At 33.9% G+C, this 23,316-nt stretch overlaps 2 protein-coding genes and 1 long non-coding RNA gene across 9 annotated transcripts in view; 1 reads left to right on the top strand and 2 right to left on the bottom strand.

The window, feature by feature from the left end:
* The window catches only part of LOC135831765 (uncharacterized), a 45,559-nt gene extending 33,717 nt beyond the window's left edge, over positions 1 to 11,842 (bottom strand). Inside the window, exons 1-4 of one of the 2 annotated variants that reach the window (XM_065344501.1) lie at positions 11,703 to 11,842; positions 3,301 to 3,348; positions 1,091 to 1,175; positions 67 to 171 (exon numbers count right to left, since the gene is read on the bottom strand). In XM_065344501.1, the coding sequence (XP_065200573.1) occupies positions 67 to 171; positions 1,091 to 1,175; positions 3,301 to 3,339 (229 nt within the window). In that variant the 5' untranslated portion in view covers positions 3,340 to 3,348; positions 11,703 to 11,842. Of the gene's footprint in view, positions 1 to 66; positions 172 to 1,090; positions 1,176 to 3,300; positions 3,349 to 11,627 lie in introns of both variants that reach the window. The other variant, XM_065344500.1, reaches the window with a different exon arrangement.
* Positions 1 to 23,316, top strand: part of LOC135831773 (uncharacterized) — a 334,614-nt gene that overhangs the window by 54,577 nt on the left and 256,721 nt on the right. The gene's annotated exons all lie outside the window — the stretch shown is intronic.
* On the bottom strand, positions 12,330 to 22,580 carry LOC135831766 (probable phospholipid-transporting ATPase IIB). Of its 6 annotated transcripts, XM_065344504.1 has the most exons (21): positions 22,159 to 22,580; positions 20,873 to 20,976; positions 18,692 to 18,766; positions 17,659 to 17,803; positions 17,457 to 17,570; positions 17,215 to 17,382; positions 16,902 to 17,144; positions 16,637 to 16,819; positions 16,443 to 16,564; positions 16,144 to 16,366; positions 15,863 to 16,062; positions 15,675 to 15,780; positions 15,414 to 15,575; positions 15,154 to 15,330; positions 14,915 to 15,085; positions 14,656 to 14,847; positions 14,391 to 14,580; positions 14,058 to 14,298; positions 13,789 to 13,955; positions 13,506 to 13,709; positions 12,330 to 13,373 (listed from the first exon to the last, which is right to left on the bottom strand). In XM_065344504.1, the coding sequence occupies exons 2-21, from the start codon at positions 20,905 to 20,907 to the stop codon at positions 13,240 to 13,242; spliced, it is 3,252 nt and encodes a 1,083-aa protein (XP_065200576.1). In that variant the 5' UTR covers positions 20,908 to 20,976; positions 22,159 to 22,580; the 3' UTR covers positions 12,330 to 13,239. The 6 variants fall into 6 exon arrangements, with proteins under 6 accessions (XP_065200576.1, XP_065200574.1, XP_065200577.1 ...); XM_065344502.1 differs by lacking the exon at positions 20,873 to 20,976; XM_065344505.1 differs by lacking the exons at positions 18,692 to 18,766; positions 20,873 to 20,976 and adding an exon at positions 20,143 to 20,258.

The raw sequence follows: 23,316 nt of genomic DNA on the forward strand, positions 1-23,316 counted from the left end.
TTGTTTTCGTTCAAAGTGTATAGGTACCTAATACATATAAATAAAGAATAGGTAATTCTATCTTACCGTTCCGACTTTTTTGGTCAAATCTGGATTGAAGCCATTGCAGGATATGTTCGACTGTTTTATCCATTGGAGTTGTCACGTTCTGAGAAACTTTTTTGTACAATTCTGCGAAATAAGGAAGCATGTATTAGGTACCATAACTCATGTGAGTACCCAGTAGTCTGGTCGGACTGCCAGACAAGGTAGAAAAAAATCAACAAAACAAATAGGTAAACGCCGTAACAAACAAACAGAACGGGAATGAAACTGACTGAAGTGACTGACCACTACTGCATAGATATATCAATAGGTAATATATACTGTCTTATAGTACATTGCGAGATCCGACATATACACAGGCATTGCGAGATCCACCCCAAAAAATTTCGAAAAATGCTAAAAACTCAAATAATAACCCTACAACTTCGTTCGAACGCATGTTCCAGTGTGTAAACAGTGCCTTTCTATGCATTGCCGCCATCAATTTCGCGATCCGCATAAACCGAGATCCACCAATGGCCTAAACCTGATTTGGGGGTGGATCTCGCAAGATGCGTCGTTTATCTATTTTCAAAAATTGTATATAAGTATATGAATAGTAGGCAAAACGAGATCCGGCTGAAAATGTGTGTACAGGGTCCCCCGGATCTCACGAGTACCATGGCATATGAGAGAACTTGCGAGATCCGGCAAAAGGATCTCAGGATCTCGCAATGCCCGATTTTATATAAAACGGATCTCGTAATGTATGGTTTTTACATGTATACATATTTATTCTGCAGACAACTTCCCTGTGATTTTGTGCTCGCCGAAATCGTGAATGAAATTAACGTACCTAGCGATTCGAAATTTCAATAGGAGTATGTTGTGTTAACCTTGTTAAGCTCTTTAATTTGAGCTATCTATCAACAAAAGCTGTATGGTGAAAAATACTACATTTGTAGGCATCTCAAAATTGAGTTCTCCTTGTTTTTTGTTTTTTTTTTGATTTGAAAAAAAAGTTAATACTGTAACTTAATTGAACGCGCTTCATTCTGATAATTACCATCGGCTCTTTGAATAGTTTCTGGTCTTGCAAATAGTGCCGATCGATAAATTTCATGCGTTCTCTGACCACTGTAGATATTCAACTGAAAGTTCAAAAACAAAAAACAAAAATTATAATGATTATACTTCGGTGTGGCGTTTGAAAACCTGGACTAAAGACAAGAGATATTTCAAATTCAATTTAGGCAAGCAAACATGAGATTAACAATTACAAAAACACTACTCGCACTTTAAACAGAACAAGCCAACAAATCTACGAATTAATAAGTTGTGTTTTTCTTTTCATGATCTGTCAATCACTGGCAATGTACTGTCCTCAGTCATTCTGCTGGAAGAGCTGTTATCAGCTGTTCATGAATTAATGAGCATGTACATATGTATCTACTCTGCACCTCTTTACTCACTCCCTTCAATTTGCTCAAAAATTACAGATCTCTCTCTTCCTACCTTATGCACCTAATTTTTCTCTATAGGTACTTGATTTATTTTTGAGTAATTTCTTCTACATACCTACATACCGTGCCTACGAACGGGGTATGTGAAGTGAATTAAGAAAAAAACTCAAACAAATCGTTTCGTGAGCTAGATAACGTAGATTAACAAGAAGGAAGTATGTAGTAAGGGTGTAGACAATTCTAAAAAAATTGGCAAATTTCAGTACCTCCTCCCCTCTCTGAAGTAGGTATACAATACATACATATGATTGTACAAAATGTGACCCTACCGGCCACATATCTCTAATAGACGGAATATTTATGACAGTAACAGCTATTCAGCCATTCCGCTGAAGATATCTTTCAGATATTTGTAAAAGTTGATAAAATATTTCATTTACAAACTGTTGAATGGGATATCAAGCAACGCATAATAGTTAGCTAATTTACAGCAACTAGATGTCAAATAGATATACAGTAAATTAGTATGAATTTTTGTCTGGTGACAGATATACTTTAGCTGTCTATAGGTTTATATCTACCAGACATAAAAAAATGTAGCTGGTAGCTATCTATTTGATGTCTGAGTTCATTCAGATTTAAACCAATGAGCAAAAAATTAAACAATGAACTTCAGTAGGTACTCACATTTTCATGATAGAAGGAAGAACTATCATATCGGAAATGAGTATTTTCATTATTTTGTGCTTGAACGAAATTGCAATAGGTAAATTACAATAAACGAGTTCTTAAATCACATTATAATTTGTTTTTTCTTCAATTTTGCTTCTTAATAAGAAAATACATATCCTAAAACGCGTTTTTTTTTGTGTAAATGTGAAGAAAATTTAAAGTGTTTAAAAAATAATAAGTGACAAAGCTTCTAGTAGGTAATTTAGTTTTAATCTAAGAAGAATTCACGAAAAATAATGGCAAAATGAAGTTACCAGTATGTTCATCTTATCTATAGTAAGTTGATAGGTATTATAATAATTGACACGAAAGAAACTTATGATTGTGTAGTGTACAAATAAATTATGGAATATATATATGATTAGTTATAGATCTGTAGTACTAGGTACCTAATTGTGAATTTCTTATTCCATGTTAATAAGGTAACTTACTGATAAGGTGAATACCCATTACCCACCTATGCTGCTGACATCATGTTGCTATTATTTTTCTCTAATTACACCTGAATCACTTGAAATTTTGTCACTCATTGTAATATTACCTATTATTTTTTGATCACTTCAAGTTTTCTTTAAATTTACTCAAATAAACAAGTTGCAAGATTGTTAAAAGTACCTTCATTTTGCAGGGCGAATTTCAGTCATTTTAATAGCTGAGAAGCATCCAATAGATATCTGTAAAGCATTATGGCTACAAGGCATTGGAGAATAGATATCTATTCTTTGGCGCATTGCAGCCATAATACTTTACAGATATCTATTAGCCTTGTATTTACCATGTAATACTACATAAAAGGTACTTTCCAGCTATTAAGACAAAGTAATTTCAGCTATTTCAGCTATCCATTAGCGGTATCTTTGGCTAAAAAAAATATCTAATATGTAGATGTCTATTAGACATTTGTGGCCGGTAGGGGAACATGTGAGAAACAGTCAAACAACTGCAGATTCTTTGATCATGTGAATATTCATCTATGAGGAAAACGCTGAAACATTATATTTATAGTAGGTAGGTACCTACTTAACATAGGTACTATAGTTACATACAAATACATGCGTAAGACTAACTTTTACATACTTACAATCGCAAAAAAAAAACCACAATGTATGAAACTGGTCATAATCAAATCCTGTAAATCAAACATTTCATTTTAAATTTTCATTTGTAGTAAGTCACTCATAAAATATGTGTTATCTACCTCTACCTACTTTAGAGTTTAGGGTGGTCCTTATTTTCTACTGTAAAAAATCAATGTTTTTAATATTGGGGACCCCTCTAGAAATGTACATTTTGATAGAATAATGTAGCACTGAATGTTTCAACTCAAAAAATGATTTTAACCCGCACCTCAAAGCGATTGAAGTTGTGCAATATCTTCAGCTGCTTCAGCGCATCTATGTATTCTTACTAAACCTAGAATGTCTATAACTTATTGTAGAGAATTTAACGTAGATTATTTTTCTTACCTCAAACACCTATGTCCTCGATCAAAATTTCGAGTAAATTGCATTTAAACATGAAAAAACAATTCTTTTCCGAGGGTTTTACAACTTTGAGCCAGGCTTGTTAACCGGCTTTTAACCATTGACCTTAACTGCAAATTAACCGGTAAATTAACCGAAAAAAACATTAACCGTAACCAAAAAACCTTTTTTTTTTGAAATATCACTAACCATAACCGTAACCATAACCGTTTTCTGAGATCAAAATGAACCATAACCATAACCTTGACCGAAATTTTTTTATAAAGAAACCAGTTGAATGGTGCTTTTCAAGAAGGTCCTATCGACAAAAAACTGGTTTTGAGAAAAACGCATTTTTATATTTCAGTGTTTTGCCATTTTGGTTTAAAATGATATAGCGAGCTCCGGTTTTTTTTGTTGAATAGAAGCATCTTTCCACTATTTATTTCCTGCGTAGTAATTTTTTTTCCACCACCAACATTTCCATGGGAGCGCTTTACAAAAGAGACCTCGATAGGACCTTCTTGAAACGATAGGACCTTCTTGAAACGACAGGACCTTCTTGCGGTTATTCACCTAAAAATCAATTTTATTCCTTCTCAAACCCACCAAAAACATGAAATAGTCACTCTTGAGTAGTAATTTTCAACGCAGAATTCAAATTTTGAGTCAATTTTGCCCCTCGACCCCCAGGGGGGGTGGTACCAAATGAAAATTTGGGGAAAATGTGAAAAATCGAGTATAGTGTCAAAATCTTGATACTTTGAGTTAAAAACCACGATTTTTGAGTCAATTTCCCTCGTAGCCCCCCAGGGGGGTGGTACCAAATGAAAATTTGGGGAAAATGTGAAAAAATCGAGTATAGTGTCGAAATCTTGATACTTTGGGTTAAAAACAACGATTTTTGAGTCAATTTCCCTCGTAGCCCCCCAGGGGGGGGTGGTACCAAATAAAAATGCGAAAAAATCGAGTATAGTGTCGAAATCTTGGTACATTTGGGCTGAAAACCCGATTTTCGAGTCAATTTTGTCCCTCGGCTTCCGGGGGGAGGGGTGTGGTACCTAATCAAAATTTAGGATAAAAGTGAAAAAATTGAGTACTTTAATGTAATATCTTTAATACTGTAGGGCAGAAGTTTCTTCCGCCAGCATTCCCCAAAACGACGAATATGAAAAATTATGCATTTTAGTGTATGTAAAACAACTGCGATCGATTTACCTGCGGAAACCTGCGAAAATCTGTATCATCTCATACTTTGGCCATGCATGTGTGAGTGCGCACTCGATTTTTTCACTGTTTTCCCCAAATTTCGATTTGGTACCACCCCCTTCCATCCCTGGCGTGCGAAGGACAAAATTGGCTCGAAAATCGGGTTTTCAGCCCAAATGTACCAAGATTTCGACACTATACTCGATTTTTTCGCATTTTTATTTGATACCACCCCCCTGGGGGGCTACGAGGTAAATTGACTCAAAAATCGTTGTTTTTAACCCAAAGTATCAAGATTTCGACACTATACTCGATTTTTTCACATTTCCCCCAAATTTTCATTTGGTACCACCCCCCCTTGGGGTCGAGGGGCAAAATTGACTCAAAATTTGAATTCTGCGTTGAAAATTACTACTCAAGACTGCCTTCTGGTATAGTTGTGATCAACCATTTCGGAGAAGAAGGTAATGCGCGCATTTTCCGGTTGCGTTTCCTAGCCAACTTCATATAGCTGCTGTTTGTGAACAACACCACATGGAGCGCTGCGGTTTGCACCATCTTATGTAGAAAACGTCAGAGATTCAATTTTCATGACCTCCTCATAAAGGTCCTATCGGTCGATAGGACCCTCTTGAAAAGCACCATTCAGTTACAAAATTTTAAAAAATTGAAAAGTGCTGTTTTTTCATTTCTTTTTGTCTGAGGTTCTTTTCAATGTGATTTGTAGTGATTTGAAATTTTAATCAAAAAAATGATCAAAAGATAGAATAAAAAAATGTGAATAGAAAATTCAAAAAATTTGAAACTATAGTTGCCGAAGTTGCGTCGTACTCATTAGTCATTAAACTATTAAAGCTTGATCTTAAATGATATTTTAATGATAAGAGATGATAAAGAATTGTTTCTTGAAAAAATTATTAAATTTTGAATTCAAATGTTACCAGTTTTCCAATTTTTTAAACTTCAAAATTTCAAACTCCGAGAGAATTTTTGGGAATTTTCAAATTTTTAACTGTAATTTTAACCATTAACCGAAATTTTAAGCTCAACTGGAAAAATTACCACCAAAAACTGTAACCTTAACCTTAACCATTAAGCCGGGTATTAACCGAATAAAATGGTCATCAATAACCATAACCTTAACCATAACCTTAAACCGAAATTTTTAATTTCTTGTCAAATTCTTAACCAGAAATATTTTTTTTTGTTAACAAGCCTGCTTTGAGCTTTCATAACTTTTTTTCAATCGCTCGGACAACTTTCAAACCTACTTCATCCTGTAGAGAATTTAACGTAAGATTATTTTTCTTGCCTCAAACACCCATGTCCTCGATCAAAATTTCGAGTAATTTTCATAAAAACAATTGAAGTGGATGTGTCACAGGCAACCCTGTGGTATCAGTTGCTGAAGCGGGGTAGTGAAAAGTTCCTCTGAATTTTCCGCCACATTTCATGTTCATTCAATCAGTGTTACCATCTCGGCATAATTATGCCAGATCTAGCATAATTTGAAGTGCATCTACCATAGTGATTTTAAGTTTGGCATACAAAAAATCTGGCATAATTTTCCAGCATAATTCATTTTTAACGCGGCAGAATCTGGCATAATTTCAACCTCGGAATTGAGCGCTCAGAATAGAAATTTTGATATTTTACCATTTACGTTTACTTTGGTCTTTTATTCAAGTGTCCTTTTCAACCACTTCAAGAGGAAAATTCATATATTTTTTAGACTATCTGCCCTTTTACTCATCTCCTTTGCCTATTTCATGAATGGTTACACGAAAAAAACGAAGAAAAAAAACTGGCATAGGTAATTTTATTAGAATAATTTTTAGCATAATTCGGCATATTTTATTGCCGAAAAAAGTACACATTTGTCACTTGAAATGCCCGAAAATTTTAAAACCAACATACACTAGCAAAGATGGCTTCTAAGATCTGGCGTAATTTTCTTTCAATTTGGATCTCAACTAGCATATTTTTACCTCTATCTGGCATAATAAAAATATCTGAGATGGCAACACTGATCAATCTTACCCACGGCCGCCCACAGCCAAAGGTTCGTGACGTTCGACGCAAGACGCAACTCCGGAAACATTCAAATTTGATACATTTTCCATTTCCAAATTGTCCATAAGAATAAATTCAAGATTGAGCTATCAACTTGCAACTGCTGCTGTCATACATTAGACAGATGATGTAATAAGAGGAAAGATAGTTGTTTTTTTTGCAAATATCTGAGTATTCAGTGTCAAGTCAACAGAAAAAGAAACGATAAGGATTTTTTTCTACTTATCCTCTCCGTCTTCATCATACATGCTTCATGGGGGCCAAGCGGGGAATGATAGAGGTGAACACACAACTCACAAAAGTAGAGCAGTCGCTAGTCGAGTACCTAGTTGACTAGTTGATGTCGACACTGTCGACTCGTCAGGGAAATGGTGTTTTTTATGGGGGTGGAGGGAGGAAAGAGTGTATTATTCGTTCATGCTTCCTTTGTAAGCTTTCTTGCACGTGTGGTTACAATTCGACAGAGACAGTTTATTTGTTTAATTATATGTAAGTAGGTACGTGAAATTTTCACATTTTGGAGTAGCTTTGATTGTGCGAAGTTCTTTTTTGCACTTGCTTTAATTTCCTAAATCATATTTTGCCTGTGTTGATTAATTTATAAAAATATTGAAGTATCCCTATATCCCACTAATTTTATACAAACTTGAATTAATTGAACATTGGTGCCTGGCATTCGTAAGTACATATTAGAGACTTGCGAAGTGGTTTCCATGTTGCATACCTACACCTACCTAGGATTTGTTTGACAATGCCGCCGTGAGATTAAATATGTAGGTAGATACATCAACGCGCTCAGGATATTGTGCAACTTTAATCGCTTTGAGGCGCCAGTTGAAACTATTTTCGTCTTTTAAATGTTCAGGTAGATATTCTTTTTTCATCTAAATGAACACAAGGGGTCCGCCGAAGAAAAAATTGAGTTTGAAAAATAAGGACCACCTAACCTACCTTATAGACCGTTAGATGTGAAAAAAACACTTTTTATCTACGCTTATTTCTACAAGCACAAGACCATAGGCAGATTTGTAATATTTGAAAAAAATGAGGTGTATACGTATTACCAGTATTACGTACACTACCTACCTACTACCTACAAAGAAAAATCCAACTTTACATTAATTGCGAGCGATCGGAACTTCAGTCCCCCTTCTCAATCCCACAGTTGGCCATAGTCCAACTCATCATCTGTACGCTACCTATCTTCTTAACTGATAAACTAAAGTTTAACCAACTTGGATTATGTAATGGTACCTAGTTTTTTTTTTTTTTTTTTTTTTTTTAGTTAATTGGACAGATTTAAATCATACTTATAGCATGTCGCAGAAAATAATCTCCAAATTCTAAATCTTCGTAGTGAAATTATAAATTTGTAAGCAATTCGTGCATTACCATCGATGTGATACTTGAACCAGTAATGATTACCTACACTACAATCGTGCACTTTCAAATGCAAACGTTCCCAAGTTTGTTTTAGATTTTTGAATTAGTTAATCATCTACGTTGTACATCTGTAAAGCCTACTCACTACACTTGCCTATGGATCAACATAGCAGTAAAAGAATCATTCGCATCTCCTTATTATACCTATGTACAGTTTCACACTCGTTTCCGCCCATAGTGCCGGTAGTAAATCATGACCTTCTGGTCATTTCTTACCAAAGACCTTAATGCGCCCGGTGGAGAAAGTATTCAAATAGTTTTTGCATTGTTTTAATTTCTGTTTATATTTTTCGTTTAAAAGTTACTACCTATTTATATTATTATGTTGGTAGTTCTTATACACATGTCTTGCTTCATAAGCCACGGATTGTGTAAGGTGAAATACTTCGCCTGCTACCTTCTATACTTATCCGTCGTACATCCAAAAAAAATAATTGCGGACCGAAAAAAAAATCTGTTAACGATTAACGGTTCTGGCACAGAAAAATACCATAAGTTACCCCAAGTTACCTACTACAGTCAACATACAAGTTAGGTAATAGGTACTGGATATGATAATTTTTGTAATTGAAAATTCATCATACATATAACGTATTTACTAATTTCGAAAATATTCATAGTCAGCCATACTAACTAAGAAAATTTTCATAATCAACCGCAGAAATTATGAAAAAAATTTTAGTAAACTATGGTAGGGTAAGTATGTAGGTACGTCTACGTACCTATCTACGAAAATATTTGTGATGCTTTGGGCGGTAAGCACAAATATGTACTAGACAGTTTTTTTTCTTTTTTTATGGATAAGTACGGATGTTAAAAACATGTTTTAAACTACATATATTAAAATAATTGACCATCTGCGGTCAGTGGCGTAGCCAGGATTTTCTCAAGGAGGGGACAAAACCAGATTTTTAGGCATGAAAAATCAAAATTTAGGAGTAATTTTCTGAAAACCTGTCATAATGTGTGGTGATTCTATGAAAATTAAGGCAAAATTTATACTGAATGGGTCCGAACGACAAAAGAACGTCCATTTTGGAGATTGTTTATCACATGGAAGAAAAAAAGGAAATTACTTTCTTCTTTTTATAGTTGTTTTTTAGGAGTTAAAAAGGGTGGTAGGTATTTTAAAACTTTTTAATCTTATTCAAAATACATTTTTCGCTATTCAGACTTTTTTCTGAAAAACATTTTTTTACTTATCCAAAAAATAAGGCAACAATGTTCCTTATCCGTCGTAAGATTTCTATAAGTTATCGCATGGCAGGTAGGTACGTTATTTTCTTGACGTGCAGAAATCAACAATTATTTTATTTCTTGACCTTTACACTTTTTACAGGGTAGGTAAAGGTATGGTACATGTCTATACCTGCTTTTTACATTTCATGTTCGTAGTAACTTCTGCAGTACAAAAAAGTACCTGAATATCTAATTTGCACCTCACCCCCCCTTAATAATTTAATGTTGTGGAGTTGTTCGAGTACCTATTTTCTCCAAACTGAGAGAAAGAAGAAAGAGTTGTTAGAGAGAATGAATTACTTAGTCAATAATCCTCCCCCTGTACCTGCAACATGCAGTTTTAGTTTTGTGTAGGTACCTATATGTACGCATATTTACTATCTTTTCTCTACTGACACCATCTCCCTCTGCTCTCCAATTTCAATGATAACTTCATCAACAATCGTACCTTGTAGGTACTTGACTTATCTGCCTCCATTCCATTAGATCGTTCGTTATTTCAGACAATACCTAACGTAAACTGAAGAAATTCCTGTGAAATCCCAAAACACACACAACACAATACCCATAGGTAAGTATAAGTAAGTAAGGTATTCGTAACTATTCCGGAACTTGGTGTTGCCGGCGTACAGATTACATACAATATACCAGTGTAGTGAGTATACTTTTCACTTTCAGCATATCAGTTGGTGTAATTAAAGTTGAACCTTGCTCTCCAACCCATTCAGCTTCGTGACTAGTTATCAGGCGGACAGACTCCTTGTCCTACGTACTTATAAAATAATCTAAATTCGCCAATACTACGAACTAATTGTGAGAGGTTTATTGTCTTATGTCAGACAGTAATTGCATGACTTTTTTTTTGGATGATGTATGATGTAATACGCTTCAACCATGAATATACATTTTACCTGTCGTAGGTACAATTTTTTTCTAGAGGGTATTATATTTTGTTATTATTACCAGGGGGCGGATTAATTATGCCGTTACATGAAACATATTTTATTAAAATTCAAATTTTACTCCAAAAGTGTCTAGCCCTTCGCAAAAATTCAAATATCAAAAAGGTAATAGGTAGGTACCTAACACAAAATAGGTGTTACGTAGGTATTTATTCGTTTTTTTGTCCAAATTTTTATGATGAAATGAAAAATGATCATATGCTGTACCACTGGAAATTAGACTTAGGCCTATGCGCCAAAAATCCAAAATAATACACAAAAAATATGATTTTTACAGGTAAAATATGCAAATTATGAAAAATTAAAGTGGGCTCATTTTACTCATGAAGACCTGAAACACCAAATGAACTCTGAGATATCGCTTTTTGTTCAGCCCTGCAATAAATACCCTGCGGTGTACTTTTAGAAAACAGCATTATCGTTATAGGAACAAACAATAAACCTGTCATAAGAAACGAATTTTTCAAAAATTTGGAACTCTATCTACTTAATGTGAGTTTTGAAAAAAAAGTGAGCGGTGATTACAGTTTTCAAATCAGAAGAAACCCAATAATTCCATTTAAAAATTTGGTTCATTCCAGTCTTTTACATTTTTACCACATAAAAAGGGCTCAGACGATGCGAACTGTTTTTATTCTTTGATAACTAATGTAGGTATGTAGATAATTATACATAGGTATTTAATGTTTTTAAAATTATGAAACGTGTTCATATGTACGTACTTACTGAAAATGAATCAATTACTTGATGATAATCTACCTACATGTGACATGAATAATTTTATGTAGACAGATTTTGATTTTCCCATGTGTTTGAATCATAAAAAAATCAAATTTTCGTTTCTCAAAATTATTGAGAATATTTTCACTAATTGTTTTAATCATTTTCCAATATTTCGGACTTCGCGCAAATACCGCATCAAATGATGCAAGTACACTATCTAATAGGTATACTCATTACCCATTCATATAAATGAACTGATGGAATATGTATGTTTCGAACAAATTGAAAATACTTACGTAGATAGGTACGACTATTCACGTAAATTTCGTATTCTATAAGTTAAAATACAGATAAGTAAGTAAGCAGGCTACCTTGAAAAAAAAACACGAAAGTTATTTTACACACTTGCACGTATTACTTCATCCGATATAAATCTTGAAATTATCCGAATAAAAGCAAGCGTCAGTACATCGCGGGTAATACTGGAGAACTGAAGAACTGGAAATGGTGCTAATACAACATCCAGACAACATCGGATAATTTTATCTTTATAATAATACTAATGAATAGATTTTCCCCTGTTTGCATGCATTTCACACGTACAACTTCCGATTCCGGTTATCGCATTCTTAACACTTTTTCTAACTTCTCCTATTTTTTTCAACAAAGAGCAATAGGTAAAAGTTCCCAAGTCATGCCCGTCATCAACAAAATTCAACGAGTTTTTTCTTCTACATGTATATTTTAGGAGAGGTATTGGATATAATTACGTCATTTCTTAGGATAAGAAGTTGCTCACGATTGATACCTACCAATGGAGAATTATTAGAGAAAGAAGTACATATCACATGTGATGTAAATGCTGATCATAAACGAAACAATCAATTTTAATATTAAATTTTATTCAACAAAAAAAAAGTTGAAAGTCAAGTTAAAGTGATAGAAAAAAAATGGAAACATTATTATGCGTAATAGGTACTATAATCATATGAAATACATGGTACTTCTTGGTACATGAAAAAAATGAATATTTAAAAAACAAAATAAAACAAAAAAAGATAGTATTACATGTAATGGTAAGCACAAATTAAAAAATGTATAACATTCATTATTGTAGCAACACATTAATAAACAAGGAATGTTGAAACGAAGTTTGTTAGATAGCAGAGTTTTTAAAACAAAAAAGTAGTCGATCATGCCAGGACACTCATTGAATTTTTTATACTTTGGGGAGACAATCGGTATTGAGATTTAAAGAATTCGTTGAATTACTCTAAGTAGTCGATCATGCGAGGACACTCATTGGATTTTTTATACTTTGGGGAGAGAATCCGGTATTGAGATTTGAAATACGTATCCGTTGAATTACTCTAAAACATCAATAAAATGTAAACCGTGCCTCAAATCCAACATCACAATTTTACTATTATTGGCAACATACTCTAGTTATAACATTCCTTAAACAATCACAAAACAAGAGAAAAGGAATCTCTCGTATATAGTATATTTTATAAAATAAAACGTTTACCTACATAATGTATGAATTGAATATGACTCATAGTCATTACATCCAATCCGTACACAGCGATAAAACTCAAGGATAATAAAACGTGTCGTAAAAAAATAATAAATATAAGCAAAAAAACTGCAACTTCTCAATTTGCGATATTTCCAACATGAATAACTGAAAATTTAAATTACATACAATTAAGTACAAATTCTCGAGAAATGTATTCTTCTAATAATCATAGTAGTGATCAGAGTAGATATCGTAATTATTCACTCATGATGATAATGAAAAAACTACATATTAGGGCGCGGACGTAAACATTTCAAAAAAAAAAATAATAAAACATTTGCACAATACAATTCCTTGCACAAATTTGTATTAGAAACGCAGAACAGCCATTACGACAGTTTGGAGTAACTCGGCGGTGAAAATTTCTTCCGCAAGAATTTCAAAATATACAGCGGAAAACAGCTGACCAGAGTTATGAGAAGAACCTTCCATAAGAATTCTCGAGTTTGTAAGAAACTAGCATCTGTAACAATGAAAGTCGCTACGTTATGAAATCGTTTTCATTTCAATACAGACGTTATTGGTCTGATATTTTATCGAAATCAAATTGTAATCTCTAGATATGTATATAAATGAAGTAAAACAAAATTCTTACCGAAATAATTTTTGAAAACCACCAATGACAAAATATAGACCGCCAAGCTGAAGAGTTCTGCTAGCACTATTAAATAATGCCAAGTGCGCACGGTCAAAGCCACCATAATTAATTCCGTTAAAATTAAAGCGGTAAAACTAATTGCAACAATGTGTATAAACTCATCTTCGAAGAGAATCAATGCGCCGTACATAATCACTCCGCCTAAAATCCACAATGCGTATTAAAATCATCGTTTGTAGATATAGTAATACATTTTGTAATACTATGGTATTTCTGTCACCTTGGTAAATGCTCACGAGTACCCATATGAAAAATGTTTTGAACGAAAGAGAACGCCCTTTACTCAATTCCTTATATAATTCAGGGTATGTGAGGGCAATACGTCCAGAAACGTCCTTATCTAATACTAATGAGAATACCGGAAACATTGTGTAAATAGTCGCATATCTAAAACCAAAACAAACAAAAAACATTGATGAATTTCAAATTTTAAAAATATATACATAGACGATACATAACGAATATTACAGTTGATCTTTTTATACTAACCCAACCATTAATAAACCTTGATACAGCGATACCGAAGAAAAATAAAACACAGCTGAAAATATAGCTTGCATGGTGGAAATTATGAGACCACGATGAATAACAAATTGACTTAATGAAGCGGATCGTTTGTAACTGTTTCTTCCGTGAACAACGATCAAACGAGCTAAATGCGAAAACTGCGGTATCGAGAAGTCGGCAGCTAAAGATGCCTGTTTACCTTCACGTCCCGCAATCCCAATACCTAAGATTGAAAAATAGAATAATTTCACCCGATACATAAAACACGAAAATTATTTTTCTAAAACTGGGATCAGTTGAAAATAAGGTAATTACCAGTATCAGCAGCTTGTATCATGGATACGTCGTTTCCTCCGTCTCCTACAGCAGCTGTTCGTTTGCCTGTATGCAATTTGATCAAGGAAACGACTTGGGCTTTCTGAGTTGGAGAGCATCTACAACATACAACGGCGGGACTTCGACACGCTACTTCGAGGAATTCTTTTTGATAATACTTCAAAAAAATCTAGGAAAAAAATTGTAACGCCCATTGTAAGTTTACTTTTACGAATAAATACTAATATGTACAATATTCCCATACTTCTAGTGTATCTCCCGAAATGATCAACGCACAGTCGTGTTTCTTTTGAAAATTGTGTAATTGGATCTGCGCGTCTTCAATTCGTGCGGTAATGGGAGAAAAAACAAAACACTCCTGATTGCGAGAAACTAAACGAGAACTTTTTGCAATACACGTAGCAGTTTCCAATTTGTCGCCGGTCAACATCCATATCTAAGTAAACGAGCTATGATGAACTATCTTGAAAACTAAATGAAACCTAGATTAAAATTTCAAATACTTTAATTCCGGCATTTCGTAACAATTCCAATGTTTGTCTGACGTTGTCTTGCAATTTATCTTCGACACCGGTAACACACAGTAATTCCATATCATGTTCCAGTTTTTCGACTTCGGCGCTGACACGAGCCCCACGATCAGTTATACTCAGTCGAGCGGCATTCAATCTAGCCTAAAATCAAATTGAAATGAGCACACGAACACGTTCAAAACGTGTAATCCAACTATTGAAACTCGTACCTCGAAATCCAAATACTGTTCCTCAGTCAACTGTTTCTTAGCAACAACCAACGTTCTTAAGCCTTCACGTGCCATGTTTCCACATTCTTCTTCCAGCCAGTCAGCGTACTGTACTATCTTGGTCATAATAACGTCAGCGCCTTTCAAATAAAACACAATTTCACCGGTCTTATCCTCCTGAAAAAAAAAAACAAAAAAAAAACGAGTTTACTGAAAAAATGTGTAATATCATTTTCATGAACATTGAACAAACTTCTTACCTTTAAAATTATACCCATACGCTTAGTTTCCGGAGTGAAAGGAAACATTTGAAGAATAGTGTACTTGGAAATTTGATTAACCGGTGTTTTTAAATACATTCTCGTTTGGGTACGTTTAATGACTGCCAAACCGACACGCTCAGACCACTTGACTAAAGCAACCTACGGTTTTGACAATTATACGATTTTGTAGTTACATTTAGGACATTTCTGGACCGATGCGTCTAGATGAATACACGAGTATGTATAATATGTATGTACCTCATCTGGACTAGAAGCTTGATAGGACGGCTCTTTTTCTTTGATATAAGTGAGAAATTCTTCATCAGACGCCATTTCTGTAACATCACCAGCGACACTGCTATTTCTGAAATATAAATTTAAAAATTGTTTCATCAGATTTCAACTCATCGTCAGCTTTCAATAAGCGAACAAACATATTTACGTACTGATCGGAACCGTCATAGGCAGGCGTGACATTATGACATAATGCAATAGCTTTAACAGCCTCGAGTAATCTTGTGTGTTCCGATCTTCTCAACTTAGTACCCATTACACCTGATGCAGATAATGTCAACGAATTCGCATGAGAACCACCGGGTAATGGCTCACCGTTCACGTTATAGATCGCATTCAACTGTTGTTCCACCTGCAGCACAAATTTTATTCCATACAAGAATAATACCGAAGAATATGGCAGTTGAGAGCAATTTATAACCAAAATACCAACTTGATCGAAAGCATCGTGGCCATAGTAAACAGTTCCCAAGTGTAATCTCTTGAAAACCATGTCATTTTGAGTTAAAGTGCCAGTCTTATCACTCAAGAGGTACGATATGCGACCCAATTCTTCAGGAATCGTAGTGGATCTCACAACAGTATCGGGCATTTCTTCGTCTCTTTGCATGGACCACGAATAAAACGCTTTACCCATATCCAAATTGACTCTCAAACTGAAATTAGAATACTTCCATAGATGAGCCAGTCGATGATATTATTTCGCGATTTGTAACTATTTACTATCATTACCTGATCGGAATAATGTAGGAAAACAGTAACACAAATCGGAACATGTATCTGTACCAAGGTCCGCTGAATCCTTTTAAACACATCATGACGAAGGCTAAACCGATAACGGCGGCAAATAGCACCTGAAACATAATTATGCTGAGTTCAGGAATTTGTTCTCACGTTCGGTGCAATGAAAATTCAACCATTCAAACCTTGGTTAATTGATTGATTTCGATGTCCAATAAACCGACTTTGCTACGAGGTTGAGAATTATTCATCACGGAGCGCGTTTCTGCGCCGGTGTACACAACCAATCCTAAAGCCGAACCAGAGGCAACTACGCAATTAGCCCACAAGGTATTTTCTAAATCAAGACTATGTTCCGCGGATCCTTCCTATAAATTACAAAAAATGATCGAATTAAAACAACTTTCAAGTCACGGTAACGTGAAAAAAAAGTAAACTATGTGTAGGTACCATTTTGAAGGTGCCGATGAAAGTATGGATATCTCGTTGAGGTTTCTCAGCAAATATGGTAGCATGAATATCAAATACGTTTTCATCGGAGTCGAGCTTCTGAGTCTCGGGAACGGCTAATCTCAATTTCCAATCGGTTTCACCATCTAATTGATCAGTACGTACAAAGCAAGCTCCCGATGTTTCGGTGGTACGAATGAGGACCAAGTCGGCTGGTACTCGTTGATCTTTCTCAACCATTATCTATAACGATGATCATCGTCAATACGTATTCTTTTCCATGATTATAATTTATAGCTTGAATCGTATTTACCAAATCGCCGACTTTCAGTTTGGATGAAGACACCAGTTCCGAACTAATAGTATGATCTTTTGTTCTGAAAATTTTCGTGTATTTTTGACTGTTAACTTCTTCATCTCTTTGATGACGTCTGAAATCATCGATGGCTTCTCTAAACAACGTCACGGTCAGTACGAAAATCTAACAAAACAAACTGGCATTAGTTCTTCGTTAATAGTCAATTTTTTTCAAATTAGGAGCTCATCAAATCTTACCAGCGGTCCCCAGTAAGTGTACAGATAACCCAGCCGCAAATCTGGTACAAACTGACTTAGAGCCATAATTAAAAAGTATAAATTCAAAAAGAATTTAAACTGTTCGAATAACACCTAGAAAAACATTTACGTTAATTTACAGATTTCTACAGATAGTAGCGTTGTGAACTTCATACCTATTCATTCATAAAATAATACATACCAATGGCAAAAATGTTAAAATGCTGTATTTTTGATTTCGAATAACATTCGGCGGGTATCTTTCGACGCTTTGTTTTCCAATAATAATGGTTCTGGACTGCAGTTCCTTCTCTCTCCAACATTTTCTCCAGATCCAACTGCAGCACCTATAAGACATTATAATCATTCGCGTTAATAGGCGATACGATACGACGACAAAAAATTACATTTTTCCATTTAAAGTTGGAATCGAATGTATGTATATTGTCATCTATGTTTAATAGGTACTAACTGGTACATTACATAAGTAAATAATTCGAACGTATTTATTTTTACAACGCAAGAAAACTGACGACGACGGACAAATAGAAAAACAACGTAAATTATGATGGCCGACACTGCCGACAGGCCTGAATTCAGTATGATTGAACTCTATATTTTGTATTATACTATCAACGTAAGATATGGTATGCATTCTTGACTTGACTTGCAAAAGTTGATTTCAGTGTCAAGTCAATTTGATCACGATCAACTTGAAAGTAAGTTACATTAAAGGCTAAAGGACATGTTCATACATAACATACACTATTAGTGCCGTGTAAAAAAGAGAACTCAGCCAAAGGGGAGACTCGCATTAAAACAGTAAATAAGACCAACGTTTAAAGATACATGTAGAGAGGCTCGCGATTATTTTTGAACTATAGCTCGTATCACCTTTTCCCAGAACTGTACATAACACAATGCATACGACGAGTGGTTGTCTAGCGAATCACATCGGTGTTTATTTGCATTCGGTTACAATTTTCATAGATCAAAGATGATAATATGATAACCATAAGTAAAATCAAATCAAAATCATCCCTGAAAATTTTCCATAGTTATTTTACCAGCCTTATAATACCTAATACGGTTGTTAATATCAGTAAATACTTGACGTGAATTGAAATTTTCAATGATAAACTTTGACGTTACGTTACTTTTCTACTCATATCAATTTGAATATTCAAAATATTCCATTCAATTTCGTCAATTTCTCCACAAGTTGCATTGCTTACCGAGAAAGTAAAATTCTGGTTCTGTGAAATTTTCTTACATGTCTTCGGTTATAGATGTAGGGTTTCGAATCGAGTCTGAAAATCAAGTTTTCATAGGTCGTATGGAATTTTAAATTTTTACAAAACTTTCTCAAACATTGGAAATAATATACAAAAATCACACATTGTTAGAAGCCCGAAGAAATCCTTAATTTTAAACAAATACGTAGGTAAGCTATATTTTGCTTTCAACTTTTTTCAAAATGTAATTCCAACAATAGTAATCGGTATATCACAAGCAAGGACCTTCTTAGTTCTTAATGAAGTACTCGTATACCTATATCCTGTATGACCTGACATTTTCTTAAGAACATTTCAATGGACGAATTGAGCAAAAGTTATATGGTAAAGATGAATGTAGCACGAATTCGAGCTCAGTTACTTCATTTGCTCGAGAATCTGGATCGTAATTCGGACTTCGGAGATTGGGTTTTCAGAAGTTTGGAAAAGGTCTCGCCAGATCCCGCCGAAAGAGAATAATAACTTAAGAGATGATGGGGAATCGCGAAGTCTATCAATTTGACATTCAAGCACTCGTACTCGCAATTTAAGTGGCGTACTTGGTTTTTTCAATAATTTAAACTGGTGGTTGCCTTTGAAAACTTCAAATTTACTACTAAAAAAATACGAAATGATTCCTTAGAATAACATAATTTAAAAATAATGCGGAATAAGATCACAAAACAAGATAATGTAACATGTAGTTGTACACACTTAACAAGACCATTCAAAGGGAAAGAACATACGTAATTTTGAAGGTAAATAATATCCTCATGTAATTGCGAGAAGCGTAACGTATTATTCTGACTTTTGGAACCATCATTTTCCAAAACAAGGTGCAACTAATCAACCATAAAATGCGGTGCTGCAAAGGCTATTTAATTTATTACTCTTTAAGATTTCAGATTCAGGCGAAACACAAAGAAGGAATAGGTCCAAGTTGTTGATAAAAAATAAAGAAAATTGTTTCACGGTTTATAAATTCGATGAAAAATTTTCTATAACGAAGTCTCCGAGTAAAACCCAGTTTACAAAAAATTCAAGTCAAGCAAACTGAAATCTACGCGTAATTTTTTTCTACAAGCATTCTACTTCATCAATTTACACAGGTAATAGCGGTAAGCTACCATTTTTTTTTTTTTTTACAGCCATGCTCTAAAGAAATGGATTAGACTACTCTCAAACGAGTTCGCATTACTCATCACACGAAAAAATATTTGTCAAATATACGAATTAATATTGTACATTCATTACAAACAGTGTTATGGGAAGACTGCTATACAGATATTCATGTATTTACATACCTAAACTTCATTTTATGTACCTGTACCTAGTACCTATGCTAATAAAATTATGTCATATGAACGAAATATTTAGTAACACCACCTCAAAAATTGGAAAAAGGTACTAACTTATATTGCAATGTAGGTTTGTTTCGAGAATGAGAGGTCGTTTGCTCTTCCGTTTCAAACTTTTCCATTCGAAAAAATTAATAGGCAAGCATTTACATTGAACAATATTTTAGTATCTTGAAAGGAAACAAAAAAGTTCAATTACAAAAGGTTCACCTCACAATCATATCTATGCTCACAATTAGTTCAAAAAACAATAAAATAAATAAGCGAATCCCATTCTTTTTTTTGCCCTCCTTAATGTACAGAAAAATAATTTCAACAATTTGAGCAAAAGTAATAAATTAAAGGTACCTATCCATATCCAACTCTCACAGAAATCGACTTGAAGAACCACGCGACTCGTACATTATACATTATAAATGCTATACTTGCCTTAATAAAAATAAAAATATCATAATTCGAAAAATTTTACAAACTGAAACGAGAAAAACAGCAAAACATAGTGGAATTGAAGTTGTACGCAGTTGAAAAAAAAAAAAAAAAAGAAAGGGAGGGCCAAAGCGGCCAAACAGATAGATTAATGAAAATATATAATATGCAACAAATAAGATTAGATTAGTGTGAATTTCTGACAGAACGAAGAATATGTGCTTGCAAATTACGAAAATTATGTTGATTTTCTCAAGCCTATCATATCTCTAAATTTAGATGTGACGATTAAAACGTAAAACAATATTTACAAAATATTAATTTTTGTGTGAACAGTTTCTGAAGTCTTTTTGCCTACCTTTTTTTACCATTACTTTCATCATTCTCAGTCATGTTGAAAGCAAACAAAAATAGACGATACACAATTGTTTTCCGAATCACCAATACACTGAAAGTTGTAATCTGAAAATAAGACGATTTTATTATAACTTAGAACCTGGATTAACCGCCTGAATATGTACAACAATAAATTTTCATGATAAATAACCCAAATGCAATGTTACTTTCGGTTCAATATTTTGCTAGAAAAAATTGAAAAAAAATGAATTAAAACTTATAGATGAACATCAAGAAGAAATTTTAGACTAATCAAATCCACAACAGGTAATCAAGAATTTTCCTTGCAAAAAAGTGGTAAAAAACCAATTAACATTGAAATTTGAAGCTGAAGGGACAAAATAAAAATATTACTTTGCTAAACAGACGTTTTATAATAAGCTGAGTTTGTAATGTTTGAAATACAGTAAATGTGCAGAGGTTTGCCCGATTTAACAAATAAGAAGATGATACATCACTGTTCACTCGAAATGACAGAATTTTTTGAGAATGAAAAGGCGTGGAAACATAACCGTTTGTCCAATAGTTACCTACATAATAGCAAAAATACATCTAGACTTACTATGAGTCAGAACGAAAATTACAAAATACGATGAAATATCATCATTTATACCATCGTAAAACGGAATACTAAACAAGCATTTTATATATTTAAAAATAATTTTTACGGTAATTAATTACATTGAATTGTAACATCTTCGATACAGAAGCACTATAGAGATTCGTCCGACAACTGTTCACAACCCAGCTCGTAGTGTCACTGGTTTTCGGCTTTCGTCATTTCCATTTTCATTTATCAACAAAATGGGAAGAAATTTTGAAAATTTCGCCAATTTCGTTTACAAAATGTACAACAATTACATCAACGATTGCAATTGCAACATAATTTCAGACAATGTTTATGCTTGTGATATTTCGAATGCTACAGAAAACAAGCAAAGTAATATTTTTCTTCTCACTCTATATGCGTATGTTCAGGAAGCAATGCAATGAAACAGGCCAGAAAATGAAATAAGAAATAAATTCAGCCCAAAGCTTGAAGTAGAAAAAAGCACAAGTAGAAAGGTATAAAGATAAATTCAAAACAGGCTACGAGTACTTGGTGAATCCGTAACTCTACAAAATTAAACTCACCCAATGCAATAGTGCGATAATCTACAGATACCATACACCGAAAAGCTCAACCTAAGATAGCGTATGTATCTTTAAGCTGAATAATTTTCGAAAAATCTAAGGAAATATGTTTACCTGGTGAATATGTTACTTTCATGTGTTTTCTGTAGAAGTGGTATATCCTCCTTCACTAAATTGGTCGTGGATGAATTCATTTCCACCATACACATAGATGCCATAAACTCATTCATCAATTAAAGTGAATCAACGAATAAAATTTCATAGAAAAATAATGAAATATACGATTCAGTCACCGAAATCCAGCTTAGTTCAAAAACTCTTCCACACAGATGAGTGAAAATATTTCTTCAGCGAGGGACATTAGATCGAATTAATTCTCACATTACTGCACTAAAACCGTAGAACGAAGCCGAAAATGGTTGAATTGAAATTCTTCTGAAATATTTTAAATAATGACGTTTAAATGGTGACTATTACTTTACTTTTTCACCTTTGATAAAAACTATAAAAACCAATCCAAACCAATTTTTGAGAACCTCAGAATTCAATCAAAATCAACAAGCGATCATTTAAAAACTGCGTAATTGATGATGATCCACAAAAATATAACTAATGGTGTCCCAAGCAAGGTATGAAATATAGCGGTTTTCGCTCGGTTCTTCAACAAATGAACATCAACCAACAGCGCCATCTAGTACCATTTGAAGTGAACCATGATTCATGCAAATTACCCTTTTCATTGGTGGTGATACTGGGTTCAGTTTTTTTTTTTTTTTTTATTATTTTTATTTTATTCAAGATCAAAAATCAAAATATTTAAATTGTAATTGAATAGTTGAATTTTTATTTTTAAATTAAGTACATTACAATTTTTATTTTTCATAGATACAGATACCTAACCACTTGACCAGGGATGTGGACCCGAACGATTTTTATTTTATTTTTCAGGTTTCGTTTCAGCATTCAGCCCTGCCCTCACTGGCTGGCCCTCAGATTTCAATAGGTCTTGACTTTTGGGCTCGGATTGGGGCCGGGAAATTTTGGATTTGGGTTTCAACGTTCAGACTTCAGAGCATCAGAGTCAGAGCTCAGTGTTTGGGGCTTGAATGAAATGTTTAAGGGCTTCGGCTTAGTTTTGTCTCAACTTCAACTTATGTAATACGTTAATCAATTTTATTTAAGTAAGTGCGCAAGTAAGTAATTGCTTGTACTTATTGTGTAAACTGTAGTGTAACCAAAAATGTAAATATAATGATGGAAGATTTTTAAAAA

Source organism: Planococcus citri, chromosome 1 (assembly GCF_950023065.1).
Source record: "Planococcus citri chromosome 1, ihPlaCitr1.1, whole genome shotgun sequence".
NCBI classification, from domain to species: Eukaryota; Metazoa; Arthropoda; class Insecta; order Hemiptera; family Pseudococcidae; genus Planococcus; species Planococcus citri.